Here is a 24,739-nt window from a genome sequence, read left to right as displayed (position 1 = left end):
CGTTTAGTTGCAAAGGGCTTTTCTCAGCATCAAGACATTGATTATGACGAGACCTTTACTCCTAGAACAAAGATGAGAGCTATCGGATTAGTCCTAGCCATGGCAGCTCAATTTGGCTAGAACGTCCATCAAATGGACATCAAGAGTGCTTCCCTGAATGGTGAACTACAAGAAAAGGTCTACATTATGCAACCTCTTGGTTTCAAGGTTGCTAGTAAAGAACATCAAGTTCTCAGGTTAGTGAAAGTTCTCTATGGTTTGAAGCAGGCCCCTAGGGCATGGTACATGAAAATTGGTAACTAACTCGGTGATCAAGGCTTCCAAAGGAGTTCTTCGGACTCAAATTTGTACATCAAGACTACTGACAGTGACATCATCCTTCTGGTCATTTATGTGGATGATTTGATCATCACTTGCAGTTCAACAACATGAAAATTGGTAACTAACTCGGTGATCAAGGCTTCTAGAGGAGTTCTTCAAACTCAAATTTGTACATCAAGACTACTGACAATGACATCATCCTTTTGGTCATTTATGTGGATGATTTGATCATCACTTGCAGTTCAGCATCTTAGATTCAGGGAATCAAACAGAGTTTATGCCAGTCTTTTAAAATGACTGATCTAGGGCTCATGCATTATTGGCTAGGTGTTGAGGTTTGGCAACAATTTTTTGGTATATTCATTTCTCGGTCCAAATATGTCAGGGCTCTGTTATACAAATTTCATATGCAGGAGCAAGCCTACATCCACACCCATGGAGAAAGGTCTAAAGTTAAAAACCAAGTCTGATGCTCCTCCAGTTGATGACACTACATACAAGCAACTAGTAGGCAGCCTCATCTACCTCGCTGCTACTAGACCTGATATTAGGTTTGCAATCAGCTACATCTCACATTTTATGACAGCTCCTGAGACTATTCATTAGATGGCAGCAAAGTGTGTGCTTCGTTATGTGAAGGGCACTACAGACTATGGAATTCTTGACTCTCCGAGTTCTAATCCTAAAATCAGTGAGCTCACAGATTCAGATGGGTAGGTTCTATTGGTGATAAAAAGTCAACTTTTGGATATGTGTTTAGTTTGGGATCCGGCACTGTCACATGGACCAATAAGAAGCAACAGGCAGTTTCTCTCTCCTCTACAAAGGCTAAATACAGAGAGACAATTAAGGCAGGTTGTGAAGTTGTTTGGTTTTGTCGAATGCTTGGGGATATGCAGATGTCACCAGTAAGACCGACCACTTTCTTCGTTGATAATGAAGGCATTATCAAATTAGCATGGAATTCAATCTTCCATGAACTAACCAAGCCTGTGGATGTTCACAGTCACTACATACGACAACTAGTTGAAGACGGGACAATAGTCTTGCAATACGTTCCTATAGCTGATTAGATTGCAGGCATTCTCACCAAGCCTCTTGGTCCTAATAAGTTTGTCAAATTCGGGGTACAGCTTGGTGTCGTAGATAAATTAACCATTAAAGGAGGCTATTATGATTATAGATAATTTCTATTATTGTTTAATGGTTATCTATTTGTAATCTATTGGAAATATTAAAATGTTTCTAATTTTTAGTTAGTTGTTAGTTAACTATTAGCTAGAATAGAAAATTTTTATTCTTTACAATCGTTCCCTAAAGAAACATCATTTATTTATTTGTATATATTGATCTATTGATCACTGTTAACAAGCTAGTATTTTACTAATTACTTTGTAATAGAAGTTAAGATTAAGAGGGAGTTTTGTGTTCCTTAAAATCCTCAACAAAATGGTGAAGCTAGAAGAAAGAACAGAACAATGATTAAGGCACCAAGGGCAATTATTCATGATCAAAATCAAACTTTTCTATGGGTTGAAGCATGCGGGACAACAGTTCATATTCAGAATCGTGGTCCTCATCAGTTTCTTGACAACATGACCCCTGAAGAAGCTTTTATAGGTATCAAACAAGACATTAGTTACTCAGTAATTTTTGGGTGTCCTATTTATATTCACATTCCAAAAGAGAGAAGATAAAAATTAGAACTTTCAGGAAAGTGAGGTATCTTTATTGGATACAGTGATTCTTCAAAAGCCTTTGGGATTTATATTCTAGGTCAATGACAAATTGAAATAAGCAAGGATGTTATTTTTGATGAAGATCTTGCTTGCAAGATATCCAATAAGTCTAACATGCAAAATGATAGGGAAGATTTTGAGCCTCCTCTAGATTCAGCAATGGCTGATCTGGATCCAACTTCTGAGATTCAGAGGGATAATGCAAATTTGGATGATTCAGCTGAACCAGTGGATCCTATCAATACTTCAGCCAGTCCTAGTAATACTCTAGCCAACAAGAAAAGACAATTGTAGGCCAGAACTATTGTGGAAGAAGTTGAACAATATGCAGCCCCGCATGCCATATTATTGCATCTGAATCTTCCAGCATTGAAGAAGCCTATAATCAGCAAGTATGGAAAGATGCCATGATGAAAGAGTATCAGTCAATCATTAAAAATAATGTATGGGATATAGTTCCAAGACCAAAAAGTAAATCGGTAGTTTCTTCTAAATGGTTGTTTAAGATTAAACATGTTGTTGATGGTAGTATAGAAAAATATAAGGCCAAATTTGTTGCTAGAGGTTTTACACTAAAGGGATAGATTATGAAGAAACCTATGCTGCTGTAGCTCACTATGCTTCCATCAAAACTATCATTGCTATTGCAGTAGTGAAGGGCCCGAAACTTCACCAGATGGATGTAAAAACAGCTTTTCTAAACGGAATGATTGAAGAGGAAGTTTATATTGAGCAACCAGAAAGTTTTGTGATTCATGATAGGGAATCTTGCGTTTGCAAGTTAAAAAATGCATTTTATGGTCTTAAGCAAGCTCCCCGTGCTTGGTATGAGAGAACTGATTATTATCTTCTAAGCTTAGGTTTCCATAAAAACAATGCTGATCCAAACTCATACTTCAAGGTAAATGATGACAAGGTGTTGATTCTTGTACTTTTGTTTCTTACTGGGGATGATGATCTCATTATTCATTGTAAGCGAGAACTCACTTCAGAATTTGAAATGAAGGATCTTGGTTTGTTGCATTATTTCCTTAGACTTAAGGTATGGCAAAAATCAAATGAAATTATTTTAAGTCTCAAGGTAAATATGCAAAAGATATTTTGAAAAGATTTGGAATGCTAGAACGTAAACCTATAGGCACTCCTATGGAAGTAAATCTAAAAAAATTACATGAAGATGTTTCAGATTTAGATGATCCTCCTATGTACAGGCAACTTATTTGTTCCTTAATGTACTTGGTTAACACAAGACCTAATACATGTTATGCAATTAATACATTGAGTCCATTTATTTGTGAACCGAGGCAAATTCATTTTGTGGTAGCTAAACATATATTGAGACATGTTTGCGGTACAGTAGGATATGGGCTCAAATGTTCCTTGAGTATTGAGCTGAACTTACAATGGTTCTTTGTTTCAAATTGGGCATGGCATGTACTTGACAGGAAGAGTACTTCAGCTTAGCACCAACCATGATCTCATGGTGCAGCAGAAAGCTCAGTTACTGGGTACTGCTGTTTAGGCCCAGGTCCTTGTACTGGTACAGTTTTGGTACTGGTTCTTCCAGGGTACTTCATGGATTCTCTTTGTGTCCTTCATAGAAGGACACACAACAAACGTGGGCACCCAGGATGTACCTCAAGGCAATAGGTTAGTTAATGTATGTATTTCTGATTTGTTCATCAGCATGCTCTTTGCATTAGCTTTAGATAGTGTCTTGCAACAGCTTGCTAGTATTATTCAAGTTAAAATTGGTCTATGTAATGCCCTTAGTTTATGACAGTAGTGAACAGACCTACTTTGATTCATTTGATGGTCACGAATTGATTTTTTTATTTTTTTGAAGCTCTGAGTATATTACTGTTGATAGATTTGTATAATCCAGCCAATAGTTATGTTTGTTGATCATGTTTGAATTGATGTCAATTTGTAACGGATGTAATCTGAAACCATATTAGTAATACAATTATTTATTTATAATTTTATTGCCCAATATGGATTTATGAGCATCAATCTTCTTTTTGTATTTGTAACTTTGATGTTGAAAATAAATACATACATATATGGACAAACCCGAATCCGCAAGGAGGGAAAAAAATTTCGTACCCACGTACCCGAACCACGTATCCGTACCCGAACCAGAACCTAAATCAGCAACTTAGGCAGAAAGCAATCCTGTGTTGCTCAGAGTACAACTAAAGAAGAGTATGTTGCAACATGTATGGCTATAAAAGGAGGTGTGTGGCTTCATAAACTACTTGCAGATCTATTTGAACAGCCTTACCTTTTGTAATCATGTGTGATAACCAAAGTTGTGTGAAGCTTTCAGTTAATCTAGTGCTTCATGACAGGTCAAAACATGTTGAAATTAAATACCACTATGTAAGGGATATGGTTCAAAGGCAAGCTATTGGGCTCAAATACATTTCTATGTAGGAACAGACTGAAGATATTCTTACCAAGCCTCTTCCAAGAGTGAAGTTTTGGTACTTCTAAAATAAGCTTGGCATAGTGGAAAATGATTCTCTTGCTAAGAGAGAATCCCATCTTCAATGATTCCATGCATATTGTTAATGGGTTCTTCTTTGAGAGAGAAGTATAGGCACAATCCCTTGTTAATGAGTTCTTCTATGAGAGAGAAGTTTGAGATGCAATCCATTGTTAATGAGTTATTCTCTATGAGAGAAGTTCTCGAGGTGCAATCCCTTGTTAATGAGTTCTTCTCTAAGAGAGAAGTTCGAGGTGCAATCCCTTGATGAGTTCTTCCCTGAGAGAGAAGTTTGAGGTGCAATCCCTTGTTAATGAGTACTTCTCTGAGAGAGAAATTTGAGGTGAAATCCCTTGATCCACTCGCTGCATGTAACCATGGGGGATGCCATGAGTGTGACTACTTAACTACATTTTGTGCTTTTATGGTTCGCCCTCTAGGAGTATCTATGGTGAATATTGTTATATTGAGGTAACAAATTATTGAGAAAAACAATGATGAGATTTTTGTGTTGACATTATCTTTGGTTGCATAAATGTTTACTTGTCATTAGAAGACAAACTGAAGATCTCTCTCTTGCTAAGAGGGAGTGTTGAATCGTATAGCTGGGATAGAGACTTCACAACAATGATGTTCGCCTACATTAAGTTTTTCTCAGATTTCCTCTATGTGTCCGAGTTGTTTCCCTCCTTATCGTTAGTCTCTCTCTCTCTCACTCCAAATTCTTCTTGTGGCTGTTGTTTTCTTACCTTCATTCGGCTTCTCTTGTTCATTCAGAATTTTGTTGCTCTCCTAATTACATCGAAGGCTCTTCATGTTTGTGCTTTTTATGATTTCTATTTCACAGCAAGTTGTGCATTGAAGTCTTCGTCCATCGTGGCTTCCTAATCCCAGTTATCATTCTTCACCTTGTTGTCATTTCTTTCTTACTTGGCAGCATGACTTGGTGCTTCTTTGACTTCTCTCGGCATCGATTACTTTTCCTTGGTCACATTTATTAATATTGATGTCAGTTAAGACGAAAGCTGAACAGTTTTGCCATGGTTCGCCTTTCCTAGCGATACTTCTTTATGTGTTGGTTCTTTTATTAAAACAATGGCAATTATTCAGATGTTCCTCTTCTCAATGATATCATTTTTTCTCAAAGATGTTCTTCGGGTGTGCTATCATGTGATGAAAGGTGTTGTCGGGATTGATATTAAATTCTGTGATTTTGTGTAAACGGACTGTCATAGCATCAGGGTACTCCGATTTTGGTCTGCATTCAGTTTTATACCCTATATTACAATTGCTTGTATGTTTTCTGAGTCTAGCAATCAATGGTCAATTGTCTAGTTTTGCTAAAGACATTTGTTTAGCATGTTGTGATAGTTCAGCATATATATATTAGATGTATGATGATCTGAATTATTTCTGGCTTATTGATTGATTGATCCTGAAGAATTCAATCATATTGTAATTATATCTGAGTTTTAAACTAAAGGCTTCAACTTTTGACAGGCTGGATTTTTTCCCTCGGTGAGGAGGGTTTTTCCCTGGATAATTCTTATGTTCTCTATTTTTACACCAAAGGCATATTATACTGAGGAAAACAGCTTATTATTTTTTATCAATGGTTGAAAGTGTATTAAACTCCTTGCAAGACGTTTCAAATCATTATGTCCATTGATTAGTTCTCTTCCACTTTGCTCACACACTGGAGTCCATCTGTCGTGATTTAATTTCTTCTTTTGGTTGCAAACAACTGTCCATCCTGCTTCCATACTTTGATCGATTACCTTAGGGAGGGCAGCATCTGTGATATATTGTGGATTCCATGGACAGGATACGTTTAGGCTTTGAATGCATTAGAAAGTTGTTTAGGGTATTTTGTTTTGTGATAATAGCTTGGAAATCTGCTTTCATCATTGGGCTAATTATTAGACGAATCCATATTTGAGTTCTTAAGGGGAATTTTATTTTTGCACCTGCCATTTTTATTCGATGACTTAAAGCACAAACATTCCTTACTTTTTAGAGATTGTGAAGCCCAATGGCTGGAGGGTTTTGGGCTATCTGCTTGCTTCGAGCTATAGAAGATTAAAACGATTTTAGCATTCTATGGCATGTTTATGCTTGTCCCTTTGAAATGCTATAAAATGTAGATAGTTTATTCTGTTCCACTTTACTCACACACTGGAGTCCATCTGTCACGATTTATTTTTTAATCTGATAAAGCCAAAACTCAGGCGACCACAAATATTGAGACGTGAAAGAAAAGTCTACCTCGGCAGGTGACCAGGGAGTCAATTCAATGAATGTTCAATTGTAATCAAACAATATAATTGCTTGTCATGTCTATCACGCTTCCCTCCCTATTCTCCAACCATATGACAAGTGATTGAAAAGTTCTCCGTTTTTTCCTGCAATCTGTAGTGGTTTCCTAATTCCCCAGAATCTTCTGCTGCAGTCTATAAATGTATATCTTCCATCTTCATAAAATTCAGCTCATCACAATGACATTTGCAAATAAAAGGAATTTTTGTTGTCAAACTCTGTTTGAAGTGTTGCCAAACGATTGCAATCATTTGGTCTTTGGACATTTTTGGCTGCACTCTTCAAAGCCTTATGTTGGTAAGTTCGACTTCTATAGATTACGTTTCCAAGTTCCAGAATTGCATTTAGCGTTGAATAATACTGATTGATTTGCTCATTCATTGGTATCTCTTGATTGATTGGGTATATTTTCATTTAGTGTTGAATGGAATGATTGATTCTTTCCCTCATCATTTATGTTTGTTCGATTGATTTCCCTCTTCATTTCTATTTACTTGATTGAAGAAAAAATGGAAAGATCCTTTGTAAAAGGAATTATATCAATCTATTTAGCAGTTTCTAGCTGCTCTGTTCGTATAAATATATTATTTGGTTTGATTAACTATCTAATTTATGTTCCTTAACCAAGAGATTTTCAGGAGAACACAAATAGGGGTCGTCTCAGTAATGAGTGAGAAGCTTCATCATGCAGAGGGTCACTAGTTGACAAAGGAGACGTCGTATTAGCTCGTAGAAAGCCAAATTTCCGTGGTATGCCATTAATGAGTAAAGCCTTTTAAAATCCAGTCTGAGTGTATCTGTAGAAACTTTTAGCATTTCCACCTATTATCTGTCTAGCTGATCTCTGAAAGGCAGCGTATGAAGGATTTCATTTTTCTTTTGGCTTGTGATGATAGGCGTTGGATGTGCCCTGTTTTTCTTTTCTTAACCATGTATCAGAAAACATGAATGTACTTCTCCTTTAGGAAAGGGGTTTTCTTTTAAAATCTAACTTCTCTGGAACAAGCTGGTTTATTAGTTGCTATTTTAATTAATGATGAGGAAGAGCAGATATGTGATAGGAAAAAAAAATCCCTCTCCAATCGGGAATGTAGCTGCTAGTGATTTCTTGTTAGGAATGGAAATAAAACTTACAGACTTGGCTCTAGATTAAATATTGTTGGTGATTCTGAGAGACTCGTGATCTCATTTATTTTTGACACCAAGTTCCCAGCATGACATGTTCCTAGTAAATACTTCCTCCTTCCTCTGTTTTATTTTGTTTTGTTATGTTTACTACTGTCGTCACATGTTGATTGAATTTATCTCGAAATTTTTGAAAATTCATAAAGTTTTAAGTTCTTTTTTATTTATTTATTAAATGTCTAAAAAGTATAATTTTTAAGATTAAATTAGTTAGATATTTCAATTCATTTAACAAACTTATAAGTAAATAATTATACAATACTATAATTATTTTAGATAATTCGCAAATAATTAAATATCTAGAGTTTATTTTAATACTATTTATTGTTCAAGGTTATATTTTGATTAAATATTTATTATAAATTAAATTTTTAATTTAGTTTAAATAATTATTTTAGATTTAATTATCTTAAATATTATTACCTTATAATTATATTATAGTGGAAAGTTTAATAATATAAATGACAAAGGGAATCAACAATAACCAAAGTTCTTTTTGCCTTGAATATATTTTTACTTTAATAAATATTTACACAAGTGTTGTTTTCAAGCTATAGTATCAAAATAACCACAATAATTTGTTTAATAAAAGGAAGTCATATTCGGAGTATGTGTTATTAAATTCATTTGACGTTTTGATTGATGAAGATTTAACCAATGTTTTATGATCTGATATGTTCTGCAGGTGTTTGAAAAAACAAAATTTATTACATTCAAAGTTACTAATTGTACAAAGTCAGAAACTCAATCAATTAAAGTTTGAAACATTATATTACTAAAGTGTATAAATAATTAAGTAAATTGCGAGTAACATTTAGAGAAATTTGAAAAGCATTAGTTGTCTATCAAAATTCCAAAACTATTTGATACTAACATATACATTTGTGTAAACCAAAAGGAGAGATGCAGGTGCCCTAGCTTGGTTGCAGGTTCGCATGCGGGTGTTCTATAGAAGCGTTTCACCAGCAAAGTAGTTTTTTGTTTATTGCAATGGGTTTTGTTTCTGTTTGGCATCTGCGGTGACTTTTTCTATTTGCTGGCAGCTGTTCTGGTTTTTGTTTGTTTCTCCTGGTTTCAATCTTTGCACGGCAGAGATTTCTATGGCATCAGTTGTGGGTCTTTCTCGCATGGACAAGGCTCATAATGGGTCCTCTTCAAGCATGCATGCACAATACATTTTATACGAGTGCTAGTCCTAATATGAAGAAGGTTAATGGGTGTCTTCCTAGAACCCAGGATTGCACAATTTTGGTCATTCCTTCTGATTTGGTGGAAGAAGATGTCTCGTATTGGAGTAGACATGCTCTAATGTGCAAGTTTCTTGGTATTCATATTCCTTTGTCCACTCTTGAGGCTTGGATTCGGCGTTCCTGGCAGATTGAAGGAGATATGGACATTATGCTTGCGGCAAATAGCTATTTTATGGTTATTTTCTCGAATATTGCAAATTACAATAGAGTTTTTGAAGGTGGCGCGTATTTTTATAATCAGGTTGGATTATTTATTAAATCATGGCATGCAGGTTTTAATTCAGCTGAAGAGATACCTTCTCGAGTTCCTATTTGGATTCGTCTACCTCGCCTCCCCCTAGAGTTTTGGTGAAAAGACATTTTACATAAGATTGCTAGTCTCTTGGGAAAGCCTGCGGCAGTTGCTACACAAACCCTAGATAAATAGGTGATTTCTTTTGCCCGGATTTGTGTTGAGATGGATCTCAATAATCCCCTGTCGGATTCAATGGAAATTTGTTTGGGATCTTCATCATGGATTCAATAGTTAGATTATGAATCTCTACCTTTTTTATTTCAGTTTTGTCATGAGTATGGCCATCTCCTACGACATTGCCCTAAATTTCGTAAGGAAGCTCATTCCCCCTCTTCGGCACCTCCTCTAGGTAAAAAGGACAAAGGGAAAGCTCCCATGATGGCTGAACCTCAGGGAAATGACAACGAAAGATTTGTACCTGTTAAAACTAAGGCTAAAGGACGAGGTCAGAAGAGGCCATTCAAGGATAAACAGATAGATGGAGGCTTTAATAGGTTTGAGGTGCTAGAGAATTTAGTTTTGGAAGAAGGGTTCCCACATGTGGTCACTTCTAATAGTGTTGGGGTCAGAATGGAGGTTGTACTAGCTCTTGAACTAGAACCAATTCAAGCTATTCAGGGACAACAAGTGGCTCAAGTGACTTTAAATAATTCCATAGAGGATGACATTGTTTTGGCAAATTTAGCTAGAGAAGTTTTAGTTTCATCTCAAAATAAGGGTTCATCTCATAGATTGGGAGTGCAAAAACGACCCCTTAAGAAAGGTCCTACTAACAGCTCCTCAAAAGGGCGGAAGACAGACCTTGAAAAGATAAAAATGACTAGAAATCTATTGGTGGAATATGGGTTTGTTAAACCTATCGATGCTCACTTTTCTCAAAACCCTCAATGATTATTCTCTCTTGGAATGTGAGGGGTTTGAATAGCACCTATTGTTAAAAAGCTATTCATGATTTGATTGCAATTCATTCTCTGGATGTCTTCTGCGTTCAAGAGACTAAGGTTTCTGTTGAGGTTATGCATTAGCATGCTCCACATATTTGGTATGCTGGTCACTATCAAAGTATTGGTTCACAAAGCAATTCTAAAGGTTTGGCTTTGTTCTGGGACCCTCAAAAGATTTCTCCCCTTTGGTGGATTTCTAGTCATTATTCAATCTCTATGGTGGCTACTGCCTTGGACTCTAGTGAGACTATTCTTGTGACAAATGTTTATGCCCCTATTCACATATGTGGGAAGAGTCATCTCTGGGATCACATTAGGTATGTGTGTTCTTGTGCTCCTTATTTTCCTTGGATTTTAGGAGGCGATTTTAATTCTATTTTAAGTCTTGAGGAGAAAAGAAGAGGTTGGCCTGGGCTTGGCCCTGCTTCTGATCTTTTTCAAGCCCAAGTGGATGTTCTTTCTGTTATTGATGTTAGGCCTTCAAATGGGGTTTTCACTTGGAACAATAGAAGGAGTCGTCAGGAAGCTATCTCAGAACGTTTGGATAGGTTTCTTGTTTCATGTTATTGGGTTAGCGGTGGCCTAATTATGAGTTCTGAAATTCTGGATTGGAGAGGTTTTGATCATTAGCCAATTAAGTTCTCTTCTTCTCTTGTTGCACTCCCTAAGAACCCTTCTTTTAGATTCCAACTTATGTGGCTTCGAGACTCGTCCCTTTATGATTTGGTGGCTAAGTGGTGGAGAGAGGGTGGCCCAACTTATGGCACGGCTATGTTTGTCTTTGAGAAGAAACTTAAATATGTCAAATATCATCTTAAGAGATGGAATACTTCGTGCTTTGGGAACCTTCAATCTAGAAAGAGGAATGCTTATGATCATCTTGTAGTGATAACTCGCCAAATCAGGGACTCTGGGCTTACAGAGGCTCTTGGCAGGGTTGAATCCCAGGCTATGCACGATGTGGAAGAATGGGAACTTCGGGAAGAGATTTACTGGAAACAAAAGGCTCGCATTGATTGGCTGCAGGAAGGGGATAGAAGTACTTCTTTTTTTCATCATTTTGTTCAGGCTCATCGTAGTAAAGGGTATATTTCTTCTCTTGCTACTGCTGAAGGACTTAAGATTTCTTCTCAATGTGCTATGACCAAGGAAACCCTTCAATTTTATTCTAACCTTTTTACTAAGGATTCTCAGCCTACAGCTGAGGAGGAGAACTTAATTCTTTCATGCATTCCTTCTCTTATCACCAGTGCTATGAATGATTCTCTTCTTCGTCCAATTTTGATATTTGAACTGGAAGAGGTTGTGTTTGGGATGAATAAAGGTAAAGCTCCAAGCCCAGATGGCTTCCCTGTGCAATTCTCTCAGGAATTTTGGGAAATTATTAATATGGATCTCTTGGAGGTGGTTAAGGAATCCCTTTAGAATAAGCAAATGCTTCGTGCATTAAACTGTACTTTACTGACTCTTATCCCTAAGAAAGAAGGTGCTAATAATCTTGACTCCTATCGTCCCATTGCTCTTTGTAATGTTGTGTACAAAATTATCACCAAATTGATTGCTGACAGACTCAAGATATGCCTTCCAGTTGTGATTTCAAAGGAACAAGGCGGTTTTGTGGTTAGTAAGAAAATTCTTGATGGAATTGTTATTGCTTCTGAAGTTATACATTCTATGCATACATCAAAAGAGCGAGCTATGTTCATTAAGTTAAATATGGCTAAGGCTTATGACAAAGTCAAATGGAGTTTTCTCCAAAAGATACTCTTGGCCTTTGGTTTCTGCCAACAGTGGGTGAACTGGATTATGAGTTGTGTTACTTCAGCTTCTTTCTCTGTTCTAGTGAATGGTGTTCCTTCAGAACCCTTTGGTGCCTCTAGCTGAGGGTTTGGACCACTTGCTTAAGCTTCATGTTCACCAGGGTTTGATTCATGGGTGGAAATGAGGTGCTGGTTTGCCTCCTATTTTGCATCTTCAATTTGTGGATGATACTTCATTTATGAGACAGGCTCATCTTCAGGAAGCTACTTCTTTTAGGCATGCTTTGGATGTGTATCTTGCAGCTTCGGGACAGAACGTTAATGAGAACAAATCCTCCATTTTTTTCTTCAATACTCCCCAGGCTATTCAAAGGCGTATTGCTGCTATTTTGAGGTTTCAGATTGGGTCTCTTCCCTTCTTTTATTTGGGCACCCCTCTTACTGTTGGTAGACATCCTAGATCTTCTTGGCAAGTTTTGCTTGATAAACTACGGCAAAAAGTTAATCATTGGACTCATCGATGGCTATCAATTATTACTCGCCTGACTCTATTAAAATCGGTTATTCAAGCCCTTCCTATTTACAAGTGTTCTGTTCAGGCTGCTCCTATGTATTTTCTTCAAGAATTTGATGCTCTATCCAATCAATTCCTTTGGAGTGGGAACCTTTCAACTTCTAAATGGAGTTTGGTTAAATGGGAAACACTGTGTAGACCTTAGAAGGAGGGTGGCCTTGGCTTATGATCAGCTATTTTAAATGGACAGGTTCTCGCTGCAAAACTTTATTGGTGTTGGTGTACTAACCAACATCAACTTTGGGCTCGTATTCTCACCCATAAGTATTTTCTTGATATTGATGTGGTGGAAGTTCACCGCTTTCCTCTGGAAGGGAGAGGATCCATGATTTGGAATACACTAAAGTTTGCAGTTTGATTAAAGATGGTCTCTTTTGGATTTGTCATTCAGGATCACAACATTTATTTTGGCTCGACTCTTGGGATGGGCACCCTCCTATTCTTACCACTCATCCTCAGCTACATGCCCTCTATCAAAATTTTAGTGCTGTTGGTTGGGACACAGTTGATTTTTATAAGATGGGTGCGTTAGAGGTTTGGCTCCCTCCTTTCGTTGGAAACACCCTTATGAATGGCCTCCAGGAGGATCTGAGGAGGATAGAAAGGAGTTGTTTCAGATTTTGCAATCTCGTGAGTGTACTACTTTGGTTGGTAATGATGTTCTTGCTTGGGACAGCGAAGATTTGTCTAGAAAATTTTCAGTGTCTACAGGATATGTTGAGCTTCATAGGCAAACGTTATGGGACATTCAGATGCCTTGGTGGAAGCAAGTCTGGTACAAGTTTTCTTGGCCCACATGTAATTTTTCTATGTGGTTGGTGGTCCATAGCTGATGTCTTACGTGGGATAATTTATGCAAGTGTGGTTTCCAAGGACCCTCAATGTGTGTTCTATGTCGAACTAGTGAAGAAAATATCTCTCGTCTCTTTTTCCAATGCTCTTTCACTAGACATATTTGGCACTCTTGGTGGAATGTGTGGAACCAATCTTGATGGCATGTTTCCTCATTGGCAGAATTCTTTGCTCGCTGGGGTAAGGCTCCTGTCAAAACTTCATTTCTTCAAGTTGCCTGGACTTTTGGACCCTCCTTTATTATTTGGTATATCTGGTTGGAAAGTAACCATTGTATCTTTAAGGATGAGTTTTTAGAGGTTCTTCACTTATGGTGGAAAATTCTCCATTCTTTGGGGGAAACTATTTCTGCAAAATGTGATACTTCTAAGGCCATGGAACCAGGGGAGGATATTTTCAATAATCGTCTGATTTTCCCCCCTCACATGGAAAATTGCTAAGAAAGAGGTGTAGACATCCCTTGCGAAAGATAAATAGGATGCGGAAGTGGAGTGCCCCTCCGTAAGGTATTCTTAAAATCAACACGGATGGGTCTTCCAAGGGAAATCCAAACCCTGTTGGCATTGGTAGTGTTGGTAGAGATAGCAAGGGGGATGTCCAGTTTGTGTTTTCTATTTATAAAGGTCATCACACTAACAACTTGACGGAGGCCATTGCTATTTTGTATGCTGTGAAGAATGCTTGTGACCTTGGTTGGAGAAGGCTAATCTGTGAATCTAACTCACAAGTGGTGATACATCTATTGAATCAGCAACATTCTGAAGTTGTTAGTTGGAAGTTAGCTTTGATTACGGACCAGATTCATAATTTGTGTACTTCTTTGGAGTCTGTTACTTTCACTCATATTCCTAGGGAATGGAATATTGTTGGTGATTGTTTGGCGAAGTGGGCTTCTGTTGATAAGACTCAACTTCCGATGATCCTGTCCCATCAACTTGATCACTTGGTTGATCTTGACAGGGTTGTCTGATGCCCTTTCTCTCTTTGTTCTTGTTTCTCTTTCAGCTTGAATAAATTTTCACCCCTCCTTTATTTGTAACATAGACATTTGAAAGGGCAACATTATATGGACACTAATAAGTAAACATTTTTAGTAGTGAAAGGTTATTGATAACTTTAAGGGCACTCCACAACTCCCACTAAACACCTCTACTTTTGAGATATCAAGCTCCACTCTCTTGTTATCTATTCTTATGAGTTACCTTATTAGCCTCTAACTATGCATTCTTTTGTATTTGGTAAGGACTGAGGGTTTTCTTGTTGGTTTTTTCCCTCATGAACCTTGTACCAGTGTTACTTATTACTATAGCAATGACTTACACTTTTGGCAAAAAAAAAAAAAAGAACTTAATTTACAAACAATAACGAATCTACATCTAAACACATTTGAAGAAACTTTGATGAATTCCATGTAAGGTACATACTAAAATTAAAGACTACTTCAATTTTACTCTCCATTTGCATATATTATTTTGTTACAAATATATTGTTTACTTTGTCATTGACTCAAATCAAATTACTTATTCAGCGTACCTATTGCACCCTTTGGTGCGATTGCTAGTTATAATCTCAGTTCTCTGCATTCATTTATTTCTAGGTCAAATTCAACAGAATCAAGATCCCTATGTTGCTTAAGACTCCAGTCAAGAAACTACTGGTTGCATTTGAGTGCAAGATGTATAGATGGGATCAGTTAAATCAGAATTATCATCTTCAACACCAATACTAATCCCACCCCAATCCAAATATTACAATGTCTTAGGATTGTCCTCATCCAATTTATTTTCCTTGCCTCACAATCATCTAAACAATCTGCCCAATAACATTCCATTCTGGGACAAGTTGAAATGAGTGGCCAACCTTCAAATTGTTCTTCACAAAATCCTTACTGTCATGAAACCTCATTTGTCTCTCTCAATGTTGAGAGCATGTGATCAGGATTTGCACAGATAACATTCAAGTCCAATGGGGAATCAGGTTCTTGGTTTCTTTCTCTCTGCACATCTTTTATTACCCTCTGAAATTTGCCTGCATATTTCAATCAGACCAAATTTATCCTCTGCATATTTGGGCAAGGAATGAAGTAGATCATCATAAGCTCCTACTCTGATGAAGGTGAGCCGCTAAGACTAAATAAGTGACTTCCGAACTTGTCAATCAGTTGAAAGGCCTTGGGAGAGATTTTTCAGCTGAAATCTCCTTGTATATCTCTAACCAATCTCATGGTGAGTACATCATTCACCCTCCTGAACTTGTGATAACTATTTTTTCTAGATGCAGATCAGAATACTACTTGTAAATTTGAATTCAATCATCAAAAACTTCACAGGGCTGAGTCCTTGCCATGGTCTTCTGCATGCCAAGACATAGAAGATATATGGTACAAGATCCAAAGAAGGCACTTAAATATAGAAGCATATATACATTTCCATGTGATTTAGTATTCTATAAGAGTTGAATACTCGCTTACATAAGCACCCAACTGTAGGTACAAAGACAATGTCTTAACCGAATTTACTATTTAACTTTCCACCTATTACAGGTCATATTTGATTATTTAAGCCTTACCTCAAGGTAAGAAATAAATTATTGGATAGAAGCATAAATAATGTGTAATGTAATTGGTTTCAGCCATCCCCTCTTCACGATCAAAAATGGGATTTCATCAGGATAGATTTAATAAATGTTTTCGCCGAGTGACAGATAAAAAAATTAAATATTAATTATATTATAATTTATAATATGTCAACATTGTGGATGATGGAATGCATATGCTCATTTTATTTCCCATAGATTACGATGATATGGTCTAACATCTTGTTTTGTTATTTGTGCAACACAAGCAGAGGTTACCCTGAAAAAACAACTGTAGCTGAGATGTACGATTTAGATTTCTGTTTCTTCGTTTCAGATTCAAATTTTTCAGACCAGGTGATCAAAGGTTTACAGCTGTTAAAGCAGGTTTGCCATCTGAGATCATAACATTTGTTCCCAAATCTCTTGTACCCTGGGACTGTGGCATACAAAGTGCTTGCCCCATTAGAAAATACAACTAAGCCTCCAAGTGAGAGAACATACGCACTTAATAATGCGTTTTCTTCAAAATAAATCAACATAGAAACAAACTGTCAATCGGTGCATCGAACCTCATTGACAATAGCTATTATAGAAACAATAGTGTTAATTCAATCATATAAACATGATAATAGAGATTTAAACATGGTTGTTTGGTTGTTTTTAGACTTTGCAATGAATTTTCATAGAAATGATTCATTAAGTAAATACAAATATTCAATACTGAGTTCAACATTGAACGTGGATTTAAAAATTACCTGAGAGCTCTTAACTTCTCCTTTGTATTTTGATAAAGCTGCTTCATAAAGCATTTCACTCTGCAGATAAAAAATATACTTTGTTGTATTAGATGATAGTATGTGACATTAGAAAAATTGAAAAGGAAATGTATAGACTAGAACCTAGAAAGCCCTTCCCATCAATATTTACAGCTCTACTCAAGATATAAATGAAAGAAATTACTTTAAAGCTTTTTAGTTTTTAGGAAAGGTCAAATGTCTACAAATAGTAATATTAAATAGTTTAATAAATTTAATAGCCTCCTTAAAATGAGTAAATAAAATATTTATATTAGAAATAGTAAGGTAACATAAGGAATCCAAGAAGAATACACAAGTAACAACTAAAATTAATCAAGGTTTTGTGTTCACAGATCAAGTTAACGGAACAAAAAGAAGTTCTAAAGATGAATAGACTGCAAGGTTCAAAAATATAAGTGCCCAGGCTAGTTCCATATCCAGGTTTAGTGTCAATATAAGAAAAAATTATCTTGCCTCTTCTATAAATTATTGAATAACATTAATGAAATGATAAAACTTTTTTCATTTCAAGCAGTTTGATAACTAGGTGTGTATGCCTCGAAGGCTACTTTAATCCTTGTGCAATAGATAAGTATCTGAAATCAAAAAGATTTCCTAGTGGCACAGTTAAAACTTAAAAGACAAAACAAAATTACACTTACAGTCACAAAAAGGCATGCATTTGAAGTACATTGGAGCACCAAAAATACAACAAAGTAAAGATATCTCAACATAATATAGCAATGTTAATATTAAGGCTTCTTATTGTAACATTAAGCAATTTTTTCATGAATCCTGCTATAATCTTGCACCTCTCCCTCAAAATTCAATATACGACATGTGTGTGTGTGTGTGTGTGCATGCATGTTTGTGTTACAAGCTATGTGAATTCATCATCATCCTATATCTTATTATATTTCCTATATTGCTTACTAGATGCTTGAAGCTAAAACTATGACCATAAGCAAGAGAAGATTTCATCAAAGGCAGCTTTATGACAGCCAATATAGCATAGAGTGCACCAATGAAATAGATTGAAAAGAATTGATTATGAAGATACATTTTCATAAATTCAATGAAATAAAGAGTGGAACTTTATCCTCTACATGCTTTGATGAGTAATGGTTGCTCCTCATTTCCTCCAAAATTTAGATGAAATCAATGTTAATGAAAAAACTTGGAGCAAATTTTACTGCAAAGGTTAATCTGAGAAAGATGCCCTCTTCCACCACACTTGTTTGTAGAAGAAACTGAAGCAATTAATTTATCTTCTCAGGGATGAAAGAATTTGGAAACAAATCAAAACAATCCTTCTTTAAGATGGTAAGCAGCTTCTCAATATGTGTACTGTACATGGTTCTGCTCTTACTCCGTAGCTGACTCCAAAATCCACAGAAGGGCCAATGCCATTTTTGGAATCTTTGTCAAAGCCTCCAGGTGTAGAGATCAGAAAAGAAAAAAAATCAGGCATCTGTTTTGGTCAAGTTACTAGATCAACCTGTTTGAACTCTTGCTAGAAGACTAACAAGCCAGTTCGGATTATTGGATATCTCAGTATTCCTTTTGTTATTGATGTCTCCCGAACAAGCACATTAGACAAATGTAAGAAAATCATTAACCCATGTTGTAGGTCAACCTAAGAAGTATTACAGAACACTGTTTTCAAGTATGGTGTCTACAGTAAAATCATTTTATATTTCCCTTGCTCGCCTTGGGAGATCAAGTGTTGGAGCTTATTTGCAAGTATATAAATTTGATAATTAACAAAAGAAGTTGGCATGTGTGGCCATTCTCTAATTATTTCCATCAACAATTTGAGGGCTCTCGTGCTGCTTGGTATCTAGCTGCAAGATCTACTTCAAAATTTCCTTGCCTAGTTAACAACTAGGTAAAATCACCTACTCACTAAGAATATATTGTCAAGAAATAGGTTGGATTTTAGAGGAAGGACATAAGTGATAAAGAGAAAATACTCAGAAAGTTTGACAGGCTTTGAGTAATCATCAAAGATTGATAGGGGTAGATAAGCCGTATTTACATTAAGACTTACAAGGTAATTCCTCAAAAGTGCCTTTCAAAATTCAAATGGAAGTTTTAAGACCGGTTCAGCTGGAGATAGCCTGGTAAATCACAAAAGATCTTAAATAAATAAAAAGATTCGAGCATATTGCACATATTCTCTCAATTGAACAAAAAGTGAAGAACCTGAGGCCCCAAGGAGCAAGGATGGTATAGTGCCAGATAATCTGAAATACTTAAGAACTTTCAAACGTGGAATTTTGGGTGCACTCTGCCTTCAAGATTGATGAAGACAAGATTCAAGATGATGCTCACATTACATAACAACATGAAGAAATGGTGTTACAAATCCTTTTGTAATGCACTGCAGCAAGAGCCTTTCGGTTGTCGACCTAGACAAAATACAGAAATATATTTGTGGGACCCTTGTAATTAGAAAGGGGAACAACTTTGAGGTCCACGCATAAGAAGATGCAAAAGGAAGAACAATGGAAACTTCAAAACTGTGCAATGTGGAAAACAACCTTTTTGAAAGATCACCTTCACATACAGGTACAAGAGGTCACTCTTTTGAAAAGCTCCAGAGGACAATATTATATTTAGACTAGAGCTTCCAAAAAATGTCGACATGCAGCTTGCCTTGTCACTGTGAAGAAAGCAACATCAGAATCACAAAATCTACTGAGATTGAATTTCATGACAAAGCCAATGCAAATATTCCACGTACGCCTAGAAGGTACGATACACCACAAGTATTTAAAGGTTTTACAATGATTGTTATTGAAATATCAAATAATATGACATTTATAAAGGCTTTAAGGTGAATTTTATTGGAAAGGCTTTACAGTGAATTTTATTGGAATATCAAATGAAATACCAAATACAACATAGCGAACCTCTTACATAACTAAAAGTTTAAAACCATATGGTCAATAGACCTTGATGTTAATTGGTGTTCAATCTTTGAACTCTAGACAACTAATTTATTTCCCTACCAAAATCTTCAGACCAATCCTTAGCTATCATTTTAAGTCCATGGTCTTGTCTACTCTCTAACTGGTTAATGTTAAAATGATCATTAACTCCTTGTGAGAGCCGAGCTGGCAACAATATAAATGTATCTGATATTCTGTAATCTTTGCTGAACCTGTTACGAGTGACATGACAAACTGAGTCTACAACTAGCTTGGGGGTACTGGATTTAAGTCCTGTGCAGACGATTGATACAAAGTTCTTGTGCACCTACATGATTCATGGCATTTTTCTTCTGATCTATTCTATTACTGCTATAGTGAATTTAGCGACCACTAGAACAAATATTTATGTGGTCCGGAGAAAGTGAATCGATACAAGCTCAAGCCCCTGTTGAATGATAAGATCACAACAGAAGAGATCGCCAGCAATATACAACGAGTAAATGGTCATTATTCCCATATCAAGTCAGGAAGTCCTTACCAAAGACTTATCACTTGATTATTTTTTTACTTCCCAAAAGTAATTCATCAGCTTTGTTAGGTGAGCTTCATGATTTCTTTGCCAATACTTTGATGCCTCAAGAGTACCAATTGATTGCTTATGTTTATTTCCTAAAAGAAACTCCTCAACCTTGTAGCTTTGAATGAATGAATGAAAGATTTTAATGACCCACATGCTAGCACACAGCCCCAGAAAAAAGGGAAAGAACATAAGCAAGTTGTAACCTCCTGACTAACTCATCTCTTTGTCAGTGGTTAGATAATCAGATTTGCAGTTTTGCCTAACTTCTTTTCCTCAAATAAGTAGTTCAAGCAGCCATTCTCTAAAATCTCCACATACCAGAATCTGATGTCATTGTACGCCAAGCACTCCATAACAAAACAATGCTCCGTCTCAATAGCCTCCATGCCACAAAATAAGCACATCATGTTTTCCAATTCCTCTTTTCACACCCGTCATCTACCCGTTTCACATCTTAACTAATGAGAGTCAGTTCTAAGCTAAGCTATAAGCATTTTTTCTCTCCATTTAATAGCTGCTCCTATATATGGTTTTTCCTCATGGTTTGTAATAGGAATAAATTCTTTGATGTAATAAGATTTTTTCCGCCCCTTGTGCCTTGTCCATATGATACTATGAAATTTTTCACAAACAAACTTCTTTATTTCTTCATTACTAGCCCGCCACCTATGAATGTCAACATCCCATTTTTGTATACACTTGTCGTTTTGCTTCATCCAGGTGCCTTTTCTCCTATCAAGCTTTTTCCCAGTGACTAACTTAGGCCAGCAATGGCTTTCCATACCCTGAGTTTTCTTTAAGTAACATAACAGCCAGCCCATGCAACGGCTTCTAAGTGGAAGGAACCAGCTTCTGCCAATAAGATCTCATAAGGAACAGTGGTTTTGATTTTGAGACTGCTCATGGTAGTGTTTTTGTATTCTTTCAACCTATCTCCATTTTTTATCTGACATACTGCTGCCCCAAATTTCACACCATACAAGACCACCAAGATGACAAGCACACCGAATAACATTTTCTTGGTCTTCCAACCCCGTAATTTTGCATTCCTACACTTATTTTGTAGAGAATACAACATCTTCCAGCCCCTTTGAATTCTTCTTGTTCTGCATGTTTCCCAGCTGAGTTTGTTTTGAAAATTGATTCCCAAATATTTGCACTCAGTCGCAATCTCTAGATTGCCCTCAGAGAGAAGCATGCCCAAGAACCTCCTATTTCTCTTCAATGAGAAGATCGTAACTTTGGTTTTGCTAGTGTTCACTTGCATACCCACCTCTTCACAAAAGCTTCCCAATGCCTTCAGGTGTTCTCTCAAACCATTAGCTGTCTTAGCGATCATGATGAGATCATCCGCATATAAAAGTAGTTTTACCACATAGCTAGCCAGCTGCTCCCCCTCACCGCTGGCCTTGTTTAACCATTCTTCAAACTTGTCAATGTAAAGCCCAAACAAGGTAAGCGATAACAACACCCTTGTTTGACCCCAATGTCGCTGCCAAAGCATTCGGACAGCCAATCCGTAATTCTAAATTTAGCCTGTGCTCATACAATCTATGAATTACAATCCTAAGTTCCTTTCCAGCTCTTCCATTCTACCCAAGAGTTTGTTTCATGGCACTGTGTCAAAAGCCTTTGTAAAGCAAATGGCCTCAGCCCCCTAGGTGTCCCATATTTTCTCAACCAGGTATCTGAGAGTGACCCCATGATTGATAGTGGAATACATCGGTCTAAAACCCGCCTGCCCCTTTGCTCTTTTTCCCTCTATTTCAGCCCATTTACTAATTTTCCGTTCTATTATGCTGCCAAATAACTTGTCGACGAGGGGGTTGATCGTGATAGTCCAATCATTTGAAGGGTTGTTTATGTCTCCACTTTTGTGAAGTGGTATCACCACACTAGTTGTCCATTTTTTTGGGAAACCCTCCTCATTGACATTGTTGAAGATACGACTAATATGAGGTGCATGAATATGAACCCCCCATTTTAAATATTCAGCTTGTAGCCCATCAATATCTTGTGCTTTACCTGCAGCTAGCCTCCTTATGCCTTGGATAATATCTCCATTGCTGAATAGATCCACTGTGGACTCTTAGTTATCACCAATCGGGGTTCTACATTCTCGTAACTCGCATTCATAAAGTATCTAGGCATACTTCAGCCATTGAGTCCCCGTGATGTTAGTCTCTATTTACTTCTTTTTTTGTCAAAGCTTCTTCCAAAACTTCTTGGGATTGTTTTTAGCAAGGTTGATCAACTCAAGCCTACTTAAGACCACATACTGCTCTTTCTTTCGTCTTAACAACTTTTCATTCTCCTTTTTGTTTTCTTTATTCATTTTCCCTCTCATATTTTTTTTTGTCATCTTCCACTCATCATCGAACCATGGATTAATCCATGAAAGTATTCTTGGCATCTCTTTTGGGCCTTGATCTTTTACATTCCTCAAAAGCCTTATTGATAATAAGAACAGGACTATCTTTGTCCACAAAGCACATCTTTGTCCACAAGTTGCTGCTTTGGAATGTTTATATAATTTTCCTGAGTATTAGACAGCCAGTTAAGAGAATCTTTAGCCTAACAAAACTAAACATAGTGAAAGTTATACCTAATCCCAACTAGGTTTTGACCCATTTAGAAATGCTTATAGGATTGACTCTTCACTTCACCTTATCCCAAACACAAATAATGCAAACAAGTGATCTTATAATTAAATATTATCCCGCCTACCACGTCCCCATCTTCTTCTCGCAGCCGCCGTGCTTAATTCAAATATCAATCAGGGTAGCGGTAATAATTTTAGGCATCCCCATTTCAAGTGACCCTTGCAAGTGGAATATAGTTCTTTTAGAAAGAGAAGCTTGGGTAATTTCAAGCCTACCTTCATCATTTCTTCTCTGGAGACAAAGGAGTGACCAATGGTGTTCAGACTGTCCTGGAGAACCTCTGTCACAACTGCTGTTATTGCTTCTGCTTGTTTCTGTGTCATGCCCTCTCTCTCCAACCTCTTTACCTTCACTACCGTAAAAGAAAAATCAAATTAATACCGAGTAGACGACAAGGCCTATTGAAATAAATTAAACAATCAGAGGATGAGATAACAGAAGATACTTTGAAGAAGCAAAGAACCATTGTAAATGGGCCATACCAGGGCCATGGTATCGACTAAGCAGGCTCTGTTACCAGGAACTAGATCTGACATTCGACGAAATTGAAGCCGGCATATTCGAATAGGTAGTATTCGCGGATGCATTGCTTTTCAAATTTACGTCCCGAGTGTCTCAGCAATAACCAGTGAATATTTTCAAATTTCTTTAGCCTTCAGTTTTGAGTATGTTCGTTGGACGTCGCAGACGTGCGATTGGGTTTTTGTATCTTTGTTAGTTTGTGCCAAGGCAGGAATATTAGTTCGTGCGAAGGCCGATCAATCCAAATATGACATTAACACTAATCAATCAAATTTAAGAATTTAAAAGATTATATGAAATTTCAAATGTTTATATATTTTTCTAATTTTTCATTACTTTATAAATCACATTTTTTCCATCAATTTTATGATCTATACTATTTTTGGTGGGGAGAAAATTAATTTTCTTAAACTAAAAAATATAAATATTTTTTAACAACTTCATTCATCTTGTTAATGAATGTATTAATTATAACTTTATCTTTTCCATATTTGTCACAAATTGATAAGATTTTATTTTCTCAATCATGTTATCTTCCACCTCACACAACATGTCTAATCAATATTAATTATCACAATCTATTAAATATTTTTTATTTTTTATTTCAAATATCATGTTCCTAAAACTTCATCTAATGTATAAGTTCAAATTATACTTTTATATATATGTGTGTGTGTGTGTCTTTTTAATATAATTTCAATATGTTATATCTTTGTATTTGAATTTCTAATATTTTTAGAACATTGCTTTTTAATAAAAGTAGTTAAATTATCACTATTGTTTTACTTTTATAAAAATAAATTAAACAATATTATTTTTTAATTAAATTTTATAATAGTGTTTGTAATATACATAATTGATAAGTGTTACAATTTTTAAATTATATTATTTATTATTATTATTATTTATTATTTAAACAATTTATCATTTAGTTTAAATA

General features: G+C 36.2%; 1 protein-coding gene across 3 annotated transcripts in view; it reads right to left on the bottom strand.

The window, feature by feature from the left end:
- The window catches only part of LOC149554951 (protein FMP32, mitochondrial-like), a 72,909-nt gene extending 48,880 nt beyond the window's left edge, over positions 1–24,029 (bottom strand). For 2 of the 3 annotated variants that reach the window (XM_089828969.1, XM_089828967.1), the window contains exons 1-3: positions 23,723–24,029; positions 23,493–23,629; positions 17,057–17,116 (exon numbers count right to left, since the gene is read on the bottom strand). In XM_089828969.1, the coding sequence (XP_089685095.1) occupies positions 17,057–17,116; positions 23,493–23,629; positions 23,723–23,864 (339 nt within the window). In that variant the 5' untranslated portion in view covers positions 23,865–24,029. The remainder of the gene's footprint in view (positions 1–17,056; positions 17,117–23,492; positions 23,630–23,722) is intronic. The other variant, XM_089828968.1, reaches the window with a different exon arrangement.
- Positions 24,030–24,739: the final 710 nt, after the last annotated feature.

The sequence above is a fragment of the Cupressus sempervirens genome, chromosome 5 (assembly GCF_028749045.1).
Source record: "Cupressus sempervirens isolate cs-2001-9-10 chromosome 5, ASM2874904v1, whole genome shotgun sequence".
Lineage (NCBI taxonomy): Eukaryota > Viridiplantae > Streptophyta > Pinopsida > Cupressales > Cupressaceae > Cupressus > Cupressus sempervirens.
Note: the sequence above shows the minus strand (reverse complement) of the source record. Positions and strands in the feature narration are given on the sequence as shown.